Genomic DNA, 20,164 nt, shown 5'->3' with positions numbered 1-20,164 from the left:
CTGGATCACAAATTGTAATTAGCTTTAGTGTGAACAAATCCTTGGTCATAACTCCGCTTTAACCGTCTGATCTTAATCTTTGCCTGGTAAATGATCTGTTGCAATACAGTCAGCAGATGAATTCACAAAGATAATGGTCCAGTTGAAGCCAGTGGTTTTGTTTAGGGGGTCTTGCACAAGTTGAAAAACTGCACAGGCCGCTTATCAGTTTTTTATGACCTTTAGTCACAAACATCTCTCCTGCTCCTCCTTTATATCTCTCAAAGACTGACTCACATTAGAAAGCTTCCACCACTTTTTATCGCAATGAGATGAAGCAAACAAGTTGCTGTGATTTAAAGAACATGATTTATCTAAAGAAATGTGTCATTTATTTTAATGCCTTAATGCAGTCTATTTGTATTGTAATCAACTTGCTTTACAATTGTTACCCCCCCCCATACACATGGGTTTCTAATACCTGCCGGCATCTACATTTGAACTTCACCAGGTGGTAAGCATAAACATAATATGTAAAATGTACTTGTACACAGCATAAACTCTCCATCACCTCAGATTTGATAGTCCTACATAGAAACAGTAATTGGCCTCCAGTACTGAGAAAATTACGCATGTTCAGATCAAATCCTGGAAAGAGCTAAAATCTGGCATGTTTTCTCATGTTTACCATTTGGCTCATACTGTAACCACCCTGCCATAAGCCAATCACCTTTTAGACTCACCAGTCATTGGCTGAGATCTGCTCAGCCTCTTTAAATGGATCTGCATTCATTCAGATCTGCTACTCACACCAAAACATTCACAATGTTGACTTTCATAAACATTAAACCGTATCAAATTTGAAAGGTTTTTATCCTGCAAACCTTACAACATACCTATGTCCCTATTCTTCATATACTGTAGAGTCTGTAGCTTTTTTGTTGTAAAACATAAGTAAAGGTCATTTGTTGACCTTTGCAAGGTAATGTGAAATATGTGTGTTAACATTACAGTTTTTGATAACTTGAAAAGACGTGTTGTGTTGTTTATCTGGATGTGGGATGTTTTGGACATTGGCTCTCTGTTAGAGGGTGGACTTTGTGTTGCTTAGTAATCTGTCCCAAAGAAACACCTCCCTGCGCAAATGGATGTAAAAAAAAAAAGAAAACGGTCTCTGATATATAAAGAAAGATGGAATGACAGCTGCTCTCGCAACAACTTGAGGTTTCACTCTTAGAGCCCTGTCATACCATCAGACAGAGAAATCCAACCACAGGTCAGTTAATCTGTGTGACTCTATTATTTGTAATCTGAATTCAATATGCATAACTGTGAAAGTATTCTGTTTAAAATATTGTGCACACAAAAACATTGTATTTAAATGTATTATTTGAATTATTTAGTTATTTATAATGTACATAGTGTATATCACACCAAACAGTCTGAAACACCTGACATCTTTTGATCTTCTTTTGGTGTAAATGTATGTTAAAGTCTTTCATTAGCCATTTAGCATTTAATACATATTATTTGTAGTGCAAATACAGTGACACTGTCCCAATCCCTTCTTCCAAGATTCAAATAGTTTTACAGTAATGTAATCATTATATTTCATGTATTATAATACATAAAAATTTATGTATTTGACTCTCCCTCTCTTTCTTTCTCTGGTACTACAGGTGTCAGTATGGTGGGTTTAAAGCCATCTGATGTACCACCTCCTCTTGGAGTTAAAGTTTTGAGCGCAGGAACAGCTGCCTGCATCGCTGATTTAGTCACTTTCCCTCTGGACACAGCTAAAGTTCGCCTGCAGGTACATACTGTACATCACATCTTCATCTGCTTTAACTGATCAATAGATTGCACATTATCCAAAATAGACATAATAGATTTTATTTAAATAAATTGGGTCATTTTTAGATATTAATATTGGACACTTTACATGTGTATGATGCATTCTTTGGTGCACATTAAACTTTTTGAGTTTTATGTTGCAAACTGACATTCTAAACCAGGGGTGGGCATTCCTGGTCCTGGAGGGCCAATGTCCTGCAAAGTTAAGCTCCATTCCTAATCAATGGTTAGATAAAATGTGGACAAAAACAATTCTTGGTTTGAATGAATCTAGACTTAACCTTAAATGACCATTTATGAACAACACCAGCTGTCATCTGTACCCTTAATAAAGGTCCTAATTCTGTATGTGCCATAGGTACAGATATGTACACATTTGTTACCAATATATATCTTTGAGGTTCTAATCTTAAGTTATTAGGTGCAAAAGTGTACTTTTTGAGAAGGTACCACCTCATTGACTGCCGGGGTGCCAATTTTCATCATTTTTTTCTGCTAGTGCATCCATGGTTTAAAACAACATAGGTTCATTTAAACACGTCATATAGTACACTGTAAATAAAATCGAATCAACATATGTTACTTTAAAAAATTAAACTACACTAGTCAACATTTGAAGTGGATCAAAACCTTTCCTAAAAGTTGCCTTAAAACCAATACCCAATATCCGTTCTTCTCTTAGGACAACTTGGATGAAAGTTTTTGATCCACTTCAAATGTTGACTAGTATATTTCAACTTATATCAACTTATCACATGTAAAAACTTAAAATAGCATGAATTGACTTGCAAAACCAGTGAATATTTACAGTATTCATACTTAAAAAAAATTTGAAGTTCTTTAAAGTACCAAAACATCTCAACAAGTTTAAACTATGGCATCTGTTTTCAGAACTTTCTTCTCTTGCTCATCTATTCCAACACAATTTGTACATGTTCCTGCTCCTAGATCCAGGGAGAGAAAGCCAAGACAGGAGCGGCTAAAGGCATCAGGTACAGGGGTGTGTTTGGGACCATAAGCACCATGGTACGAACAGAGGGGCCGCGCTCGTTGTACAACGGATTAATAGCAGGACTTCAGAGACAGATGGCTTTTGCATCCATACGAATCGGCCTTTATGACAGCGTCAAGGGCTTCTACACAAGGGGCAAAGACAGTGAGTTATGATTGTTTTATGTTTATTGGGTACATCCAATTTCTTGATTATTCTCATAAGGAATATTAGGAGAAACATGTGACACAAAGCTCTCAGAAATAAACATACCAAAAATGCTGTCACTGGGGCAGTACCCTTGTAACTGAAGAGTACATATTAGTACCTCAAATATACATATTGGTACATAAAAGATACATATGGAAATATCTAAAGTACAAATATGTACCTAAATGGTACATATATTAGAACCTTTTTAAAGGGACAACTTTTGTATCTTTATTTGTAAAGTTATGAACTTCACAATATGGTTATGGGATGACCAGGGCCGCCTTAACCTAATGTGAGGCCCCGGGGCTAAGAGGTTTTGTAGGCCCCCCTTCCCCTCGATTTATAGTCTAATTTTTTTTTTTTTTTAAGTGTAATATCTAGGTAATCTACATCACAAAATGCATTAGTTTCTTTCGAGACATACAACTGTGAGTTTTCCCTCTTTGAGCCAGAAAACACCATAATATTGTTATTAACATATCACTGAGCCCACTTGAGCATAAACACAAGACACTTTATTTAACAACCACACACAGCAACATGTGGTGATAATAAAACCAAAATGTGTGAAAGTATATATGTTTATAAGCTTTATATTTATATAGTTTTTGGAATATACAAATTTGCAGAAAATTGCCACTCATACTTAAATGCTCACCACAGTTTTAAAAATATAATAAGTTAAAGTTAGTTTTAAAGTAAAAATGCATTAATGATAACAAAAGATAAGTCTTTATAGACAGAATCTTGTTAAATGCATTAATGATAACAAAAGATAAGTCTTTATAGACAGAATCTTGGTTTTTAATCAGTTATTTATTTTGTAGGCTATTGAAGATATAGTATGCATTGTATTTAGTAGCCTATTTATGCATACATAAGCATGTAAAACGACCAAGTATGAATATGCACAAGACAGACAGGGAACATACCTGTATATAAGATCTTTAGATAATGAGATTATAATGGTGCTATCAGGGGATAATAATTTGAGATGGTCTTGTCGCTCTTTACTTTCTTAGACTTGCACCTTTACCGTTGCGTCTCTTTCTCGTCTTTCTAAACCAACAGATACTGTGAGCTAACGTCGCGTCAAACATCGCTCCAGCTGCGCACGCGTCACTGATATAAACGCGAGTAAACTTAAACTTTATAACAACTAACAGCATTATGTCCGGGAACTCCTTTCTTAATTTAGCGGCACAGTTTCTTGTGCACTTTTGGAGAGACTTCTGCATCCCAGAGACTCAGACAGCTGCACGAGCACAGAGAGAGCGAACGAGCGAGCGCGCGCACGAAAGAGAGAGAGAGACCTGCACCTCACTAATGCTTATTATGAAATTTCAGAAATTACTCTTTCATTTGTTTGTGGATTATTTCCTGTTTCTCTGTCATACTCAGTCTAACGTGCAGGAATGTCAAGTTGACAACGCGCACTTAATTACATTACGCGGAATAAAAAATATGTTACGTCTGACATTTTATTTCACGTTAAGTTACAACGGACCAATCAGCAGCCATGTAACGTTCAATTAGAGTGATTGACAGAAAACCTGACAAGTTACAAAACAATATGACCTTTTCAGCTCATCATGAACGCAAACTTGGGAGGCCCTTGAACTTGGGAGGCCCCTGGGCTTCAGCCCAGGTAAGCCCGTGCATTAAGGCGGCCTTGGGGATGACTCTTTCAATAATGAATTCAATGTATTCATTTCTACCTTACAGACCCCAATGTGGGCATCAGGATCTTAGCGGGCTGCACTACAGGTGCCATGGCTGTGTCAGTGGCACAGCCCACAGACGTTGTGAAGGTGCGTTTCCAGGCCCAGATGAATCTGCAGGGTGTGGGAAGGCGCTACAATGGCACAATGCAGGCTTACAGACAAATATTTCAGCTAGAGGGTCTCCGTGGATTGTGGAAAGGTTTGTGTTTCATTTTGGAAATATGTGACCCCCACGCCTGTCAAAACTCAGCTGAAGTCAATTTTTATAGTGATTTACTGTTTTCTACATAAAATTATCCTACATGAAGAACTTATAACCTTAATATCTTTAATTATTAAAAACTAGTTATTCTCTCCATTGTGTTGCCACCTTGCTGTGGTGGATGGGCTTTTGTGCCCTAGTGAACCTGGGAGCTATATCATTGAGGACTTACATGCCCCCTTTGCCGGATTGGTTTAAGGTGAAGGGCCAGACTATAAAGACAACACCCGGTCCTCCAGGTTGAGGGTTAAGCGCAGGGCCAACAACCCCACCTTGTAAAATTATTTTGTAGCGGAAACCGAGACAAATATGGCCTTGTGTTCACATAATAAGAGTTTTTATTGAAGGTCATGATTTAAATCAAACTTTGATGCTCTTAATTTCTCATAACCTAATCTCAAGTCTTTGGCCTGGATTTTACAGACAGGGTCACATTTAGTACCAGTGACTACCATGAATATCTCATTTATATTCAATCCATCTTCTCTGTACAGGAACTCTGCCCAACATCACAAGAAATGCCCTGGTCAACTGTACAGAACTTGTTTCTTATGACCTGATAAAGGAAGCCATTCTCAGACACAAACTGATGTCAGGTATGTTCGATACACTTAGAATCTTTTCTGCTGAACACAACATCAGACCATGAACATACTCAGCTTCTGTGATGACTGATTGGTCAAACGTTCAAACATGCTTGGTTTACTGCTGTACTGGGCGTAACGATTGTGAACGGTGTTGGAATGAACTGGTCCAAACCTCTTTGATGTTTTACAACTCTTTTCACTTGATAAGACAGTATTGGTGCTTGGGTCATACTTTGGATCAACAAACAAAATATGTAGATATCAGCACATTGTGCAGTACAATGGGCAGTAAAATAAGAGCAAAGGTGTGAAGAAATTGCCAAATGACAGGTGACAGTTACTAGCCCTTCAATAGCGCAAATTGAAATAGCGAATTGTTTTCATTTCAGTTTTGCGATATATGTTTAAAAAAAAAACACCTCTCCCGAGCGTGAAAAAGTTTTTTTCAGATTTACAGGTCACCTGACGTGCGTAAAAGTCACATGATTATTCTTTAAATATGGCACGGTATAGGGTTGAAGGACAAGACAGAAGACGTGTTTTCTACTTCAAGAACTGATAAGCACATCATATCAAAATACAGCGAGAGCGATTCGGCAGTTGACACTCTGTATTTTTTTGAGTCGCTCTTGCTGTATTTTGATGTCATCCACATGACGGTCTGAGCGGCACAGTTTAAAGTATAAACACATTTGTCGCCATGGTTTTTGGAATTACTTATCGCGAGACAACAAAACTACATTTCAGTCGCATCACATCTGTAAATGGAAACACCGTTATTTCGCAAGTTTTTTGTCGACATTTAGAAAACAACGCTTAAGTTTAGTGCAAATCTTTAATGGGCAGCAACTGTCTCTAACTGCGTTCCAAATTAGTTTTTTATTAATAACCCAGCTAAAGTCATTTAATAGTCATTAGCTGGGTTTCCATCAACTTGATTTTATGCAATTTGAAGTATTGAATCAGAAATGATTTTGAATTAAAATCTCTTAATTTGTGAAAAAAAAGTATTTCGGCTCATAATTTGGTTTTGACTTATGCAATAGAGTAGATGCGAATAATGGGAGATGGAAATGCATTTGCCGAATAAATTCTGACGTAGCGAACATTAAATTCATGTGACTGATCATCTAGGTGTATCAGCTGATGTTGTCTTCACCATATATGGGGCTTGACGTTGTCGTACTACCCTTGCTGTAGTGCCTGCCTGTATGAAAAATTCTGCATTTCTCTTCTATGCACAGCATTTAGTTTGGCAATTACAAGCTGCACTGGTAGTAAATTAATAACTTGCCCATTGTGACTAAATGCAGTCCTGTCTCCATTTTTTAAGCGTGCCTTGTTTTATTAACTGTTGGTTACTAGGTTACCAATACTACCATCATTCGCTTGATGGAAAGGCACCAAACTTTGTGATAAGTATTTTTGCCATTGTGTGCGAATTCCCCATATGATCTCAGTAATCTCTTTTCTGGTGTAACAGATAACCTGCCCTGCCATTTCACGTCTGCGTTTGGAGCCGGTTTCATCACCACAGTGATCGCGTCCCCGGTGGATGTGGTGAAGACTCGATACATGAACTCTCCTCCTGGTCAATACAAAAGCTCCATCAACTGCGCATGGACTATGATGACCAAGGAGGGTCCCACTGCTTTTTACAAGGGGTAAGAGATCACAAAATCACTTCAACAGTCACTCATGTTTAAAGCTAGTTAGTGTTGAATTGTAAAATGTTATTGCAAGAATGTTAGGAATGTATATTACCTGCTCTTAGCTGATACTAAATCTATACAATCGGAAACATTATACTGAGGGCATGGTTAAAAATTATTAAAGTTATTCATTTTATTCATACTAAAAGTATTGAATAGAAATATGCACATACTTTTTTTTAGAAAATATAAATTTTTTTGGAAAATCACTCCAGAGTGCATGTGTTTACCCAGTTTGACCTATATAGAGAATTTAATTTCCTGCAATGTATGTAAAAGTTTTCCGTTTTTATTTTCAGCTGAATTATTTCTCATAATTCAAATGCCTAAAACATCCTAAAAATATTTGTATTATACTAAAAGCCAATTGGGCTATAAAAAGTACTCATAATGACACACTGTCATAAAAAATTGTCAAAAAATTATCTCTAGCATTGGGGCCGTACTCTTTCAAAAAGCACATATTAGTACCTCAGGCATATGTCAAGTATGAGCAACTTTGGTCCTGGAGGGCCACTGTCCTACCGAGTTTAGCTTCAACCCTAATCAAACACACCTGAATAAGCTAATCAAGGTCTTTAGGATTACTAAAAAGTTACAGGCAGGTGAGTTTTTAAAGGTTGGAGCTAAACTATGTAGGACAGTGGCCCTCCAGGCCCCTCCATCACTGCCGTAGGTGCTCTGGGGCGCTAGATATGCTTAATTAATTTTAATCAAGAATGCTTTTGAAATTCAGGAGATTATTTCACGAGATTATAAGTAAAGATTGCATATTAGCACCTCAATGGTACACATTGGTCCTAAAGGACCATTTAAAGGATACAGCCCCAGTGACAGCTTTTTAACCATTTGTTAGGACATTAGGCCTGCTGCAGCATGTGTGTATTTTTGCACTTAAAATAAAATTTTAATTTAAAACATGTTTTTTTTTTAGGTTTGTCCCGTCTTTCCTGAGGTTGGGCTCTTGGAATGTGGTGATGTTTGTGTCTTTTGAGCAGCTTAAGAGAGCCATGATGAAGTCCAGGAGCAGACTAGAAGAGGCCACATAAGACGCTAAAAAACATAAATCTATATTTTCAACCCAAAGACTTTAAAACCTCTCCAGTACAAAGATGAGAACTGGAGATCCTTTCAACTTCTTAATATTCAGATATGAATAGCCAACACTACAGGATGCTGAAACTCTGAATGGCATCCCGTTCGCCAGCCTTGATTTCAAGGCATTTCTTTCATGTAAATTATATTTTTTGTAAATTATGAAAAATGCTCAATGTACTGATTTTGTCATGAAATGCAGAAATTGAAACCAATGCTCTGTACCTCACTTTGTGATGTCTTAATGTATATAATGTGTATGTAATATTTATGTTTCTAGCCATACTTTTTACCATAACATGTATTTGTTATACCCTGACCATATTTCTGTAATAAGCCAAAGTGAGACAGCCTCAGTACTGAAACCTCAAGATATGCATACACAGGTGAACAAGTTTATACAGCTATAAACTGGATTGTCGTCTTTATAGTGAACGTGGAAAATTAAAATGTGTATGTACAATATTGTGACTGCATCTTTCTATATTTTAAAATCAGATTCATTTTTTAACTCTTACTGCCCGTTCATCCAAACTCATAATGAAAATTGAACATTTATTAACAGTCACTCACTACTTTTATTTTTTAACATCAGGTATGAAACCAACACTATAAAATTAATAGGGTCAAATACAAAGGTTTTAAATAACACGACACAATGTTACATAAAGGCTTTGTGCATTACAAATTCTTGTACTTTGGAATTGAGTCGAGGTAACAATATTCACAGAACAGATAAAAAACTGATATTTAAATACTCTTTCCTGTTATAGGCCACAATTTAAGAAATATACAGATGGGTGATGACGTTACAACTTTAACACAAAAACATGCAAAATAGTCTGAATGCACTGCACACAAAAGATTTTGCAAACGAAAAACAACTTACTAATATAATTTTTGATTATTAACAGAAATGTCAACTTCCTGAGATGGGTAATTGTAACAAAGAAATGGGAATTAACAGAACACAACCTAAACATGAATTACGATCGATTAATTTGAGATTTATTATATTACTTTTAATGCACAATAGTGTTATAAACAATACTTAACAGTTTAAGTATTTACCCTGACCATGTAAATATAGCTAACCAATTAGCTAAACCCACACACTTTATGCTGTATTTCTCCATGCACATTGTACATTTCTTTGTTAAAAACAATTATGGATATCCTTGAAAAAGTGAAAATTTTCATTTAACGGCTAGAGAAAAAGTTACTCCTTTATTTGCTCTTGTGCTGGAATGCAGTTGTTATTTGCGTGGGTCCAAAGTCAAGGAAAGCGTGACCCCTGGTGCCTGGAGTTGCTCTTTGACCTTGTCGTGAAACTTTTCCCTGTAGCGATTGAACTCCATGATGCTCTCTGGTTCCTCTTCCAACCAGAACTTATCAAACTCATACGCCAGGTAACCTACCAGAAAATTAAAAAATTACAGTAATGAGAATTAATGTGAACTTAACCATGCAAATAATGTAAGACATGTGCCTTTAAGGAAAATAAAATCAGTTTACTTTCGTATTTATTGAGAAAATGAACCATATGCCATTTTAACATTTGTATGTAACTGACATCCAATCAAAAGTGACAAAAACTAAATGTCCATTAAAGGTGCAGTGTGTAAACTTTGACGAGGATCTCTTGACAGAAATGCAACATAATATACAAAACCATGTTTTCAGTGGTGTTTAAAGACATTAAATATTAAACAGTTATATTTTTATTATCTTAGTATTAGCCATTTCTATCTACATAAAGTACACCTCAGGTCCCACATGGAAGTCGGCATTTTGTGCACAACAATTTTCTACAGTAACGGCGACTAAAGATGACGGTAAAGATGACGACATGTTTGTCCTGTGTCGCACACCGTAGAATCTCCATGAGCTTAGAAATAAAGGGGTGAGCAGTAGAGCTGGGCAAAATAAATAATGTTTCACCGTATTTCACCAAGAAGCTAGACAAAATCGCGTTCATAATTGAAGACTACCTTCCACGATTATGAACGCGATTTTTCCTAGGTTCTTGGTGAAATATGGCTCTGTGTAGTAAATGCCGCTCCATCTGAAAGCAAGTGATAGCAGTTTACTACTAATCACCGAACCGGTTTTACTGATGAGACACGCATGATAAATCGCAGAAGATTTTTTCGCCAGCTCTAGTGAGCGTTAGTGAATTTCGAAACAATGCTTTGAGAGGCTTTGGAACCTTTATGAATCTTCTGTTTTGAATCATTCGTTCGGAGCGTGTTTCAAACTGGCAAAGCCACATGATTTTAGCAAACAAGGCTTTGTAACATCATAACTGTTTTCAAACAGCAATGGTTCACCAATAGGGGGTTTTGATCTAAAAATGAATTCATGAATCGGTGTCTACTATCCTTCACTAATTTCGGGACAGTTTTATTATGAATATTAATCAAACGAAATGTGTCGTGTTTTCTGGCCATTTGGCATTTAAAGTTTTTTGTATAATGAGGGATATAAAAAAACCAAGGCTGATTGTTTGGGAACATTTTGAGAATTTGGAAGACAAAATTGTAAGGTCTATGTAATCACCTGACATAGCACAATAAAAAGGGCTGTCATGATTATGAAATTTGGCATTTGACAGTTAAAGGTTCTCTAAGCGAATTCACGCGTTTTAGACAATAAAACATTTTTTGTTACATACAGCACACATCTTCTCACTATCTGCTTGCTACCTGACCGCTGATCAAACTGTAAAAAAAAAACGCGATCTCTGTAGACAGCCCAGGCTCTACAAACTTCAATATACACACAGTGGCCAAACCTGCACCACGAAACAAAACAAAGTTTTACAGCCAATAAACGCCAAGAAGGATTTGGGGGTGGGGGTTGGTCGCGTTCACGAAAGCACGGAAGGGAGGGGGAGGAGTTAGCTACGCTCCGTTTGTTTGAAAACAGTTCAAATATCAACAACAAGTGACGTTGAACATATTCGCTTAGAGAGCCTTTAATTGCTTAATAAATTATGACGATTAATTGTCTGTTTTATTGCTTTGACATTCAATTCTCATAGATTTTTTGTAACATTGTTGTGATTATTTAAATTAAATCTTTTGCAAGGTTCACCTAGCAGTAAATATTAATAAAACACATATTTAAAAGTAATTATTTAATGAATATATCTTTCAAAAACTAAAAATTCTTCATAAGAAATAAACACAATGAAGTGTCTGAAAAATAACTGAACATAAAAATGCAATCAAAATAAACTGACTATTCCAGAACAGGCCTTAAAAAGTAGCCAATCCTAAAAAAGTCATATTAGTACTGGACCATGTCTGTCGTGGCTGCAAAAAAAATCCTTACAGCTTCTTAATAATAGCATCTTTTACTTCCCTAAAATTAGAATTGCTGTTTTGGAAATGTATGCTGGCAAATCATAATTCTTATCAAAGTTTTGCAGCATTTCTTTAAATGCTGTTTTTCCACTGTATTAAATGGCTTTGCAATGTATTGCGTTACACTGTCAAGTAGGGCCATTAGATATGGTTTCGTATAAACAGGCGCTGCAGCTCCCCATTGTGTTTTTTAGAGAGATATGCAATCATTGCGGTGATCTGAAATCATCGCAATGACGTCAAACAATCGCGGTGAGACGATTATTTAATCATTGTGACAGCCCAAACAATAATACTAATATTTAATGACAATGAATGATTTAATAAATTATATTGAAGGCATAACACTGTTGTGAACATATTTGCAAATTGTTTGTAGAAGCTGTCATTATGTTTGGGCCTGGATCTTATTGCCTTTACACATTTTAACCAGAAGGTGTCGCCAGCATGTAAATTGTTTTGAATGCTTCGAAACGGTTAATATTTTTGCGAGAAGTTGGTTTTAATTTATTTGAATCTTCGAAAAGCTTTGTTTTTCACTAGTGAGCGGTGCGCTGAGCCATTGGCTACAATTTGCAACCTCACCGCTAAGTTTTACACATTGCACCTTTAAATTGATTACAGCACAGATGGTCAAAACAACACATATATGCTGCATTTATTTATTGTTTTGAACACATTCTGTCCATATAAAGATGGGAAAGCATGTTAAAGAAACCACAGTATAAATAAATAAATAAATATTGTGCATACTTACAGTAGAACTGATGGAAGTGTTGCATTTGGGGTTTTCCAGATACTGTATTATAGAAATGAGATTTTAGAGCTCCACTGTTCATTAAGCTGTACGCCATTTCAGTTAGATTGATGCCCACTATGGCATACGAGTACCTGCAAAAACACAACACACACTGTAACTTACTGTTTAACATTTAACATTCACTATCATTATATACTTAAATGAGGTGGCGGTACATCACACCCAGCTATAACTTCAACCACAATGTGGACCTACCCAAGTTTGGGGTGATTTGAATGTGACAGAACCTTGCGGGATGCATCTGTGTATTTTTCACTAAAAAAACTGGACAAACAAAGCAACACATTAACCTAAATCAGGAAAGTAATGTGAACTTCAAATTTTGCACAATACAGAAGTTTCACCTACACAAGGTTTGTGAGGCCGAGCATGCCCATCCCTCTGAAATCTGTTTTCGGGTCATCCCCTTGAAAGCCAATTCGGCACCACTGTTTAGTGATTCTCGATTCCAGCTTGACCGTGGGCATTAACAAGTCCCACAACTGACCCAAAACAAACCAAAATTTAAACCACTGACATTAAAATCTGCATTGAGCTTCACTTTTCACAGTAATAACTGAAAGAAGAATTGAGTGCTGTTTTGAGTGCATTGTAAAATTTAGAGGATGTTAAATTTACCTTGAGAAGCATCCTCTCATGTTCCTCATTTTCCGAATCAAACACCTCTTTGCGTAGTTCTTCAACTGTCTCAAACAGTTCACTATATCCGGTTATTTGTAGTAAGCATTGCTGAAGATTCATCTTAAATCTGTAAAACACAAATAAAGGATTTCTATAACAAGAGGCTGAAACGTATTTATGCAATATATATTGTGCACAAAGCACATAAGACTGTATCCCACAATGCATTGCACTCCATCTTCGATTTCAAATGTGAACAAATTTTTTTTGTCTTTCCTTACAACAAAAAGTTTTAAAAGATGATCACCTAGGATCTTTCTGTACTTTGATCCTCTTCTCCCGAATTATTTGAGCCACTCGGTCCTCCAAATCTTCCTCCTTCACAGATAAAGCCGACCGCAATACCTGCTCAAACACAATCCAAAACAAATGTTTGCACAAAGCAAAGTGAAGTTTATGGATTGGATCAATAACACGCAGGTGAAGACACTGGTTTGTGTAAATATGAGCTAATACTGAGATAGTAAAGTGCTTAAGTGTCCACATTAGCCCATACCTTGCTTTTGGAGGACTTCAGAGAGTATTCTGCAAAGGCAAACAACGACAGATTTGAAAACTGATATGCGTGACAGATTCAAACTGAGCATAGATACATGTTAACTCCTTCAATATTGTTTGAAATGCATCTTAACCCTTCACCTATCTGTGATGTCCTGAGTGCTCCAGCTTTGCATTGTGCACAGATCCGCTGCAGCTCGCATGTTCCTGTCACGAGACGAAGAAGCCATTTCATCCAGAAACGCAGACAGGAGGAATAGAAACACTGCCAGATATACCCAAACATCTTCTGAAATACAAACACAACTGTGAGTTTCACACACGCACAAATGCAACAGGATACTACAAACACAAGTTAGGCACTTTCTATGCATTTGATAAGACAACATGCATTACTATTGCATCTAGTGCTAAACATAAACAATTGATTATCATTGCGTAACCAGAAACAATAATGATTTATCTACCCAATGGGATGCATGCAAAGGATTCGTCTTTTTTCAGTTTAAAATTAAATCATACCAAAAATGATAATGATGATAATAAATGAAATGAGATGACAATACAAATATAGCAAAACAGAAGTCGAACGTGATGCCCAACACAACAGGTTGCACGAGATTGCAAAATAATACGCGTGAACGCCACGTATCACGCAAATCACGTGACGCTGCTACCTTTTATATTCTTTCACGACAACTTCAATTTGACTTGCTGCTTTTCCGAGTTTTTATGTAATACGACCTACTAACGATTTCATAGAGTAGAAAAACTGTATGAATCACTTACCAGCAGCCTGTTCCCCCGGAAACGATTACGCTCGCCGCGCATGCGCAGTAACACTTGTAGCGCTATGACATCACAGGGGTGCGAGCCTTCATAGATGAAGGTTGCATAAGCAGGCTTCACAAGTCATCAAGTCTGGTTTAAGATAACGAAGCATTCCATTCGCAAATATTTAGCAAATTACAACAGTTTACGATTAAATAAGAATATTAGTCAACTTTATAATTGTTAATATTTTGAAATAAGACCGTTTTAAATGACGTATGCGGCCTGGAAATGCGACCTCCGGAGGCTGTAGCTTTCGGATTCAGAAACAGCCAAAGTAAAATTCGGAAACTAATGCTCTTATCCAGTTTACATCTTGTTATTATAGAAATATAGTTTTTTATTTAAAACCACTTATACAACGTTGCTCTTGCTTATTTTAAGCAAAACATGACGCTTTGGTGTCATTACTTGCCCACATAACACACTTTAATACTCCAGATATTTCTGAATTTCCTTCGAGTATTTCCTAAATTATCTTTTATGTCACAGTCAACTCAGTTCAGTGTCTCAAAACCAAATGTATATTTCATAATATCAAAACATACAGAAAAAGTGTGATAATTCTGTGACCAGTCAATAACAAAAAAATACATTAACAAAAAATATAAGCCAAATATTTACAGGGAGCCAACCTTTACCAAAATTGTATAGATTTCAAACCCTAAAGCATTAAAACACAATTATGGAAATGCAGAAACCAATACAAACCAGTAACCAACAAACACACACACACAAGCAAGACCAGTCACACACTTTGTGAAAAGTGACGCATTTAAGTGCAACTAAATACTCTCATACAAGAGAGTAACAATGTGCAACCATCAAAACTGGTGTTTCTCCGTGTAATGTTTACTACGAAATCCATCAGGTGGCGCTAGAGGGCTGAATCGTAATAATGGCAGATCCAAGGAGCGCAGCCCATCTTTAGACAGTCTCATAGGTGGGGGTGGAGGGGGAAGTCTGGGGTCAACGCCACCACGATCATCACTTTCTGTATTATTATTGTCTTCGTCGTTAGTGCTGCTGATGCTGGATTTCTGGCAGCTTGGCAGGAAAATACCTCTGTAATATCGCCGGTAAAGAAAAGCGGCTACCACCAGCAACAACAAGATGAGCAAAATGAGCAGACTGCAGATGACGTAAATGCCTTTGAGGATCTTGGGAGATGCTGTCCAGTTACAATCTAGAAAGATAAGAGACGCATAACAAATCGTAAAGGCTAACAGGGTTTCATAAATGATAAAATGAGCAATTCGTTTTGTATTGCACTAAATTGTATAATCTTATGTAAACTTGTGAACACGCCTCTTCTCTTACCGGAATCAGCAGACTCGACACAAACGGTCCCGTCCGGCCCACGATGAGCCTCGTGGTAACCATGGAGACAGTGACAGGTGTATGATCCAAACTGATTCACACACTCCGCGTGTGCATTACACACCACCATCTGTGTCTCACACTCATTGATGTCTATTCAAACACAGACACACATTGCACGAAAGTCAAATCGTGTGACTTGATGAATCTTAGTAAATTGGGAAATGCGTCTGTTATGTACCTTCAGTAGAGACTGAAGCTATAATGCCCTGGATTTTGCCGGTTTGGGATTTAACGGTGTTGCCCTTTATTCCCTGCAGACTGGACTGAAGATCTGTGTGCACTCCTGCAGCAGTCTTCTGAAACTCCACCCACATGATGAACAAAACTCCCGAACTCAATCTAGAAACAAATCCATTCACAAATCACATCCTGAGCGACCTTACAGAAGCTGCTTTATTTAAAGGGCACAAATTATGCCCATCTTTACAAGATGTAATATAAGCCTTAGGTGTGCCTAGAATGTGTTTCGGCTCAACATACCTCGCAGATCACGTGTTATAGCATGTTCAAAATGCCCCTATTTGGGAGGGTACAAAAAAAGTGCAATTTTCATGTCTGTACCTTTAAATGCAAATGAGCAAATGCTTTCGGTAAAAAAAAAAAACAGTTTGGGACAATAGTATCTTTAGCCACATAAGTGCTACAAGGTGCTAACAAACATTTAGAAAAGCTTTTGGGTAAAATTAAGCAGTCCATCAGTGGCTGTGGGTGGCGCTTTCAGTGTGACATCACATTAACAAGAGTATCAAAACCGCATGTCTAATAAGACTGCTCTGGTTTTACGCGGATAAAAAAAATGTGCAGTGGATGAATTTTTTCCATTTTAGGATTGTTATGTTCTCACACTGCCAACATACATTTATCTCCATACACCATGTAAAAGTGGATTTTGCATAATATGGGCCCTTTAAAACTCACCTCTTAAATCTCTTCAAATCTAGACCCTTTAGGGCGAGATGTCCAACCTCATCTTTTATCTGTGAATGGATTTAAGGCCAAAAGATTGCTCGGCATACAACACACGATTTCTGTGAAGGAAATGTGTTGCTTAGCCTTACCATGACCTCTAGAGGAGATCTGAGGGAAGACGATTTTTCAAGGTGAACAGAATCCAGACTGACCTCCACAGCCACCTCAAACAAGATCTCTGATTGGACAGACAATGTTACATCATCCCAATATATAATGTTATGTTATTTGAACAAGCACTGTCTTACCTCCAGGTAAATGAACATTGATGGTGGCATTTCTCTGCTGGTATTGAGCTTTCTCTATGTAATAATAACACAACAAAGTGAGATGATCTCAGGACAGAAGGCTAAATAATAAAAAATTATTTCATTTTGGAATTAAATGTGAATTTGATAGTGGGATTTACCCCAAAATTTTCTAATCTGTATTAACTACCATACTGCACCTTTAGATCTGCGCTGTAGTTTGGGAGCAATCGTGTTCGAAAACCCAGGTGGCGTGATGCTTCTTTCTGTTCCGCTCGTCTCCACGGCAACATCATCTTGATGTCCCACTCTCACCCAGTGAACTTTCCCAGCATCCGATGTCACTTTGGCTCTGGCTGGTTTAGTTTTGCGGGCGTGTGCGTCCACATTCCTGCGCATGGCTGAAGGGGACCGAGCGACTGAATTGGAGGCTTCCTGCATGACGTGCGGGCTGAGGGAGATCTCTGTGATGTTTCTGTAAGCAGGCTGGTATTCGGGGCGAATCCGAGAAGATCCACCTGCCAGGGGCTCCTGCTCTCCCGGAACTGTGTAGTCGTAATACCCATCGTCGGTGAATGCGACGTTACTATGGTAACCAGAGGCGAGAACGTGAGGAGACGAATTGGTGGAACTAGGAGATTCAGGACTTTTTTCCCATGATTCCCTATTGTCAAAAGAAAGTTTATTGACCCTTGAAGTGAACCCAAACTGAGTGAGTATCAGAGGTTTGGAAGTGGTTTGCACATTCACGCCTAACAGTTTGATATCTGGCTCGACACCTCTCAAACCCAGTGGAGCATCCGTAACCGCATCCATTTCAGGTTCACCACCTAACGCCTCCTCCATCACATTAAAGGGTATTTCTGTCAGGAGAAACACAAGCGTGCTCACACAACAACCACTGATTTAACCACTTTGAAAGAAAGATTCATTAAAAAAAAACTGCTCACCTTCATACATGGGCTCAGGAGAATCCACTGGTCCGAAAGCTTTGAAGTGTCCGGAGAACCCCCTGTACGGGGCTGGTTGGTTCCCATCAATGAGGAGCACCACCTGGACAGTGTTGGATACCGACGTGTATCGGGCCTTTCTCCAACATCTTTCCAGTATCCTCTGGTCACCGGCAGCCGAAGGAAACTCGTCCAGGTGGATCTGATCGCTCTTCAGGTGACAGGCCTGCGGGGGGCTCAAGTCCTCCAGATACACCTCCAAACGCTTCCCAGGCTGCGTCTGAATGGTCCAGTTGCACCAGACAGGAGGATTCGAGCACAGGTAGTCAGGGGAGAAGAATGTACCGCTATCACCCCGGAGAACCTGATGACAGCTCCAAAGAGCAAAGAATGCGTATCGCTCTCTTCCTCCTCCACCTGATGCAAAGGGATTCAAGAAAGAAAGCTTTCCAATCTGAATGTGGGATATGTTGATTGAATAATGACTTTGCAATATAATATAAAAAAAAATTCCCTTATGTTAATGCATGATTTTTGCATGAGTTTTTTTATTTTATCCAAAATCATGTTCTGGAGATATTTTATTCGAACAATGTTAATTAGTATCATGCAGTAATACTTTATTGTACCATTAAGCTTTTTTGCATTTATATATATATATATATATATATCTAGTCTTAGAAATGTTTAATTTATCAATATATATATATTAGGATAAAATAAGACATCATTCTACCATTACGCTATTTTGCATTAATATTTTAATAATATGACTCAATTGAGCGACTACATGAAACATTGTGCCTTTGCTAATTGCTAAAATTTAATCATTGATCACATTATGTATTGACTGACAGCTGTTTACCTCCAGATGTTTGGCCGTCATTTCTGTTTATCTGCCAAAAACAAAGAGTAAAAGTGACACGTAAACGATTAGATTGAGTAGCATAGCTTATTTGTTTATTTGATCAGTTTACTCACCTCCGCACCAGTCGACAAAAGTGTCAAATAGATTAATATCAGAAGGCCACATTTACACAACAAATGCCAACGCGGCATATCAAATTTATAATCGCACACTTTATGAATCATTATCAGACGCTTGTTTTTAAAGAAAAACGGAAGAGGGATCCAACATCACCTGTACTTTATCTGTAATCAATAGAGCAAGTTTACCTGTTGCGCATGCGCGTTTCACTTCATTAAGCGCTTTGATGAACTTTGATGGTTTACTTTGATGTCATCCGCCAATCGGTCTGCGAAGTGCGCATTAAGTCGAATGCTGCGTTCCAGACAACTGTTATTTCCTTATGTCTAAATCCCAATGATTGAATTGAGATGAAATATGTCCTAAATTTGTCTTGTCTGGAACGCAGCAATAGGTGTGTTCGCTTCATTCGGCGCCGCAAGAACTGACAGGCGGATGACGTCAATGTATCGCGAGATCGAGTCGAAATTAAACTTCTCCGCATGGTTTCGAATCGCTCTCGCGGTACTCTGATGTCATCCGTCTGTCGTTTCTTGCGGCGCGGCATGAAGTCGATTAAGCCTAATGATATCGCCTGTTTATCCGACAGATGTCGCTGTTTCTTGAATATTTATTAAATGTTGCCATTTAAAAAATATGTAAAAACTTTCCTTACACAATGTTTTTCAATTTTTGAAAGTATTTTAAATAATAATAAGCTGAATGTTAAATAAGGTGCATACAACTGTATTGAAAAGGACTCGTTTTTAAAAACTAGAAAAACCGTTTTAGGAGCAGCAAACATATCTCTTGAAGGTTTGTTGATTTGTCAGTGGTGTAATCTTGCTACAAATAACAATGCATTGTTAATTACAATTAAATGGTTATTATTTTTCTAACCATTAGATTTTATTTTAAAGTCCTAATTCATAATTAATTGATAAGAATTATCAATTAGTCTACATGTATTTTTTAATCCTCCAATTATTTATAGCCTGAGATGATAAATGAATACACATGGATGATAAACAT

The 20,164-nt window shown here is 37.5% G+C and overlaps 3 protein-coding genes across 5 annotated transcripts; 1 reads left to right on the top strand and 2 right to left on the bottom strand.

Annotated features, from left to right (window-relative positions):
* The first annotated feature begins 1,134 nt into the window (after nucleotides 1–1,134).
* On the top strand, nucleotides 1,135–8,882 carry ucp1 (uncoupling protein 1). The gene is made up of 7 exons (XM_065295255.2): nucleotides 1,135–1,255; nucleotides 1,659–1,792; nucleotides 2,782–2,989; nucleotides 4,763–4,960; nucleotides 5,518–5,619; nucleotides 7,094–7,274; nucleotides 8,257–8,882. Exons 2-7 carry the CDS (start codon nucleotides 1,667–1,669, stop codon nucleotides 8,369–8,371), a joined length of 930 nt encoding a protein of 309 aa, XP_065151327.2. The 5' UTR covers nucleotides 1,135–1,255; nucleotides 1,659–1,666; the 3' UTR covers nucleotides 8,372–8,882.
* Nucleotides 8,883–8,969: 87 nt separating this feature from the next.
* elmod2 (ELMO/CED-12 domain containing 2) lies at nucleotides 8,970–14,619 on the bottom strand. 3 transcript variants are annotated; one of them, XM_065295248.2, is made up of 9 exons: nucleotides 14,574–14,619; nucleotides 13,926–14,073; nucleotides 13,783–13,811; nucleotides 13,534–13,631; nucleotides 13,224–13,353; nucleotides 12,954–13,087; nucleotides 12,801–12,869; nucleotides 12,543–12,676; nucleotides 8,970–9,831 (listed from the first exon to the last, which is right to left on the bottom strand). In XM_065295248.2, the coding sequence occupies exons 1-9, from the start codon at nucleotides 14,613–14,615 to the stop codon at nucleotides 9,674–9,676; spliced, it is 942 nt and encodes a 313-aa protein (XP_065151320.2). In that variant the 5' UTR covers nucleotides 14,616–14,619; the 3' UTR covers nucleotides 8,970–9,673. The 3 variants fall into 3 exon arrangements, with proteins under 3 accessions (XP_065151320.2, XP_065151322.2, XP_065151321.2); XM_065295250.2 differs by lacking the exon at nucleotides 14,574–14,619 and adding an exon at nucleotides 14,462–14,537; XM_065295249.2 differs by lacking the exon at nucleotides 14,574–14,619 and adding an exon at nucleotides 14,252–14,374.
* Nucleotides 14,620–15,020: 401 nt separating this feature from the next.
* On the bottom strand, nucleotides 15,021–19,352 carry LOC135785718 (uncharacterized). The gene is made up of 9 exons (XM_073814595.1): nucleotides 19,342–19,352; nucleotides 18,166–18,650; nucleotides 17,416–18,078; nucleotides 17,216–17,269; nucleotides 17,057–17,145; nucleotides 16,917–16,975; nucleotides 16,177–16,361; nucleotides 15,936–16,088; nucleotides 15,021–15,801 (listed from the first exon to the last, which is right to left on the bottom strand). Exons 1-9 carry the CDS (start codon nucleotides 19,350–19,352, stop codon nucleotides 15,440–15,442), a joined length of 2,061 nt encoding a protein of 686 aa, XP_073670696.1. The 3' UTR covers nucleotides 15,021–15,439.
* Between the last annotated feature and the right edge of the window lie 812 nt (nucleotides 19,353–20,164).

The sequence above is a fragment of the Paramisgurnus dabryanus genome, chromosome 4 (assembly GCF_030506205.2).
Source record: "Paramisgurnus dabryanus chromosome 4, PD_genome_1.1, whole genome shotgun sequence".
NCBI classification, from domain to species: Eukaryota; Metazoa; Chordata; class Actinopteri; order Cypriniformes; family Cobitidae; genus Paramisgurnus; species Paramisgurnus dabryanus.
The sequence above is the reverse complement of the archived record's forward strand: the minus strand, read 5'-3'. Positions and strand labels throughout refer to the sequence as shown.

What these genes read in the sequence shown, in the direction of transcription:
- ucp1 (XM_065295255.2), top strand. Translation starts at nt 1,667, where the DNA reads ATGGTGGGTTTAAAGCCATCTGATGTACCACCTCCTCTTGGAGTTAAA. An exon ending in CAGCTAAAGTTCGCCTGCAG is followed by an intron (nt 1,793 to 2,781) that starts GTACATACTGTA and finishes TCCTGCTCCTAG; the next exon opens with ATCCAGGGAGAGAAAGCCAA. An exon ending in TCTCCGTGGATTGTGGAAAG is followed by an intron (nt 4,961 to 5,517) that starts GTTTGTGTTTCA and finishes TTCTCTGTACAG; the next exon opens with GAACTCTGCCCAACATCACA.
- elmod2 (XM_065295248.2), bottom strand. Translation starts at nt 14,615, where the DNA reads ATGCGCGGCGAGCGTAATCGTTTCCGGGGGAACAGGCTGCTG. An exon ending in ACTCAGGACATCACAGATAG is followed by an intron (nt 13,812 to 13,925) that starts GTGAAGGGTTAA and finishes TTGCCTTTGCAG; the next exon opens with AATACTCTCTGAAGTCCTCC. An exon ending in TCAAATCACCCCAAACTTGG is followed by an intron (nt 12,677 to 12,800) that starts GTAGGTCCACAT and finishes GTGTTTTTGCAG; the next exon opens with GTACTCGTATGCCATAGTGG.
- LOC135785718 (XM_073814595.1), bottom strand. An exon ending in AGCTTCAGTCTCTACTGAAG is followed by an intron (nt 16,089 to 16,176) that starts GTACATAACAGA and finishes GTGTTTGAATAG; the next exon opens with ACATCAATGAGTGTGAGACA. An exon ending in TGTCGAGTCTGCTGATTCCG is followed by an intron (nt 15,802 to 15,935) that starts GTAAGAGAAGAG and finishes TTATCTTTCTAG; the next exon opens with ATTGTAACTGGACAGCATCT.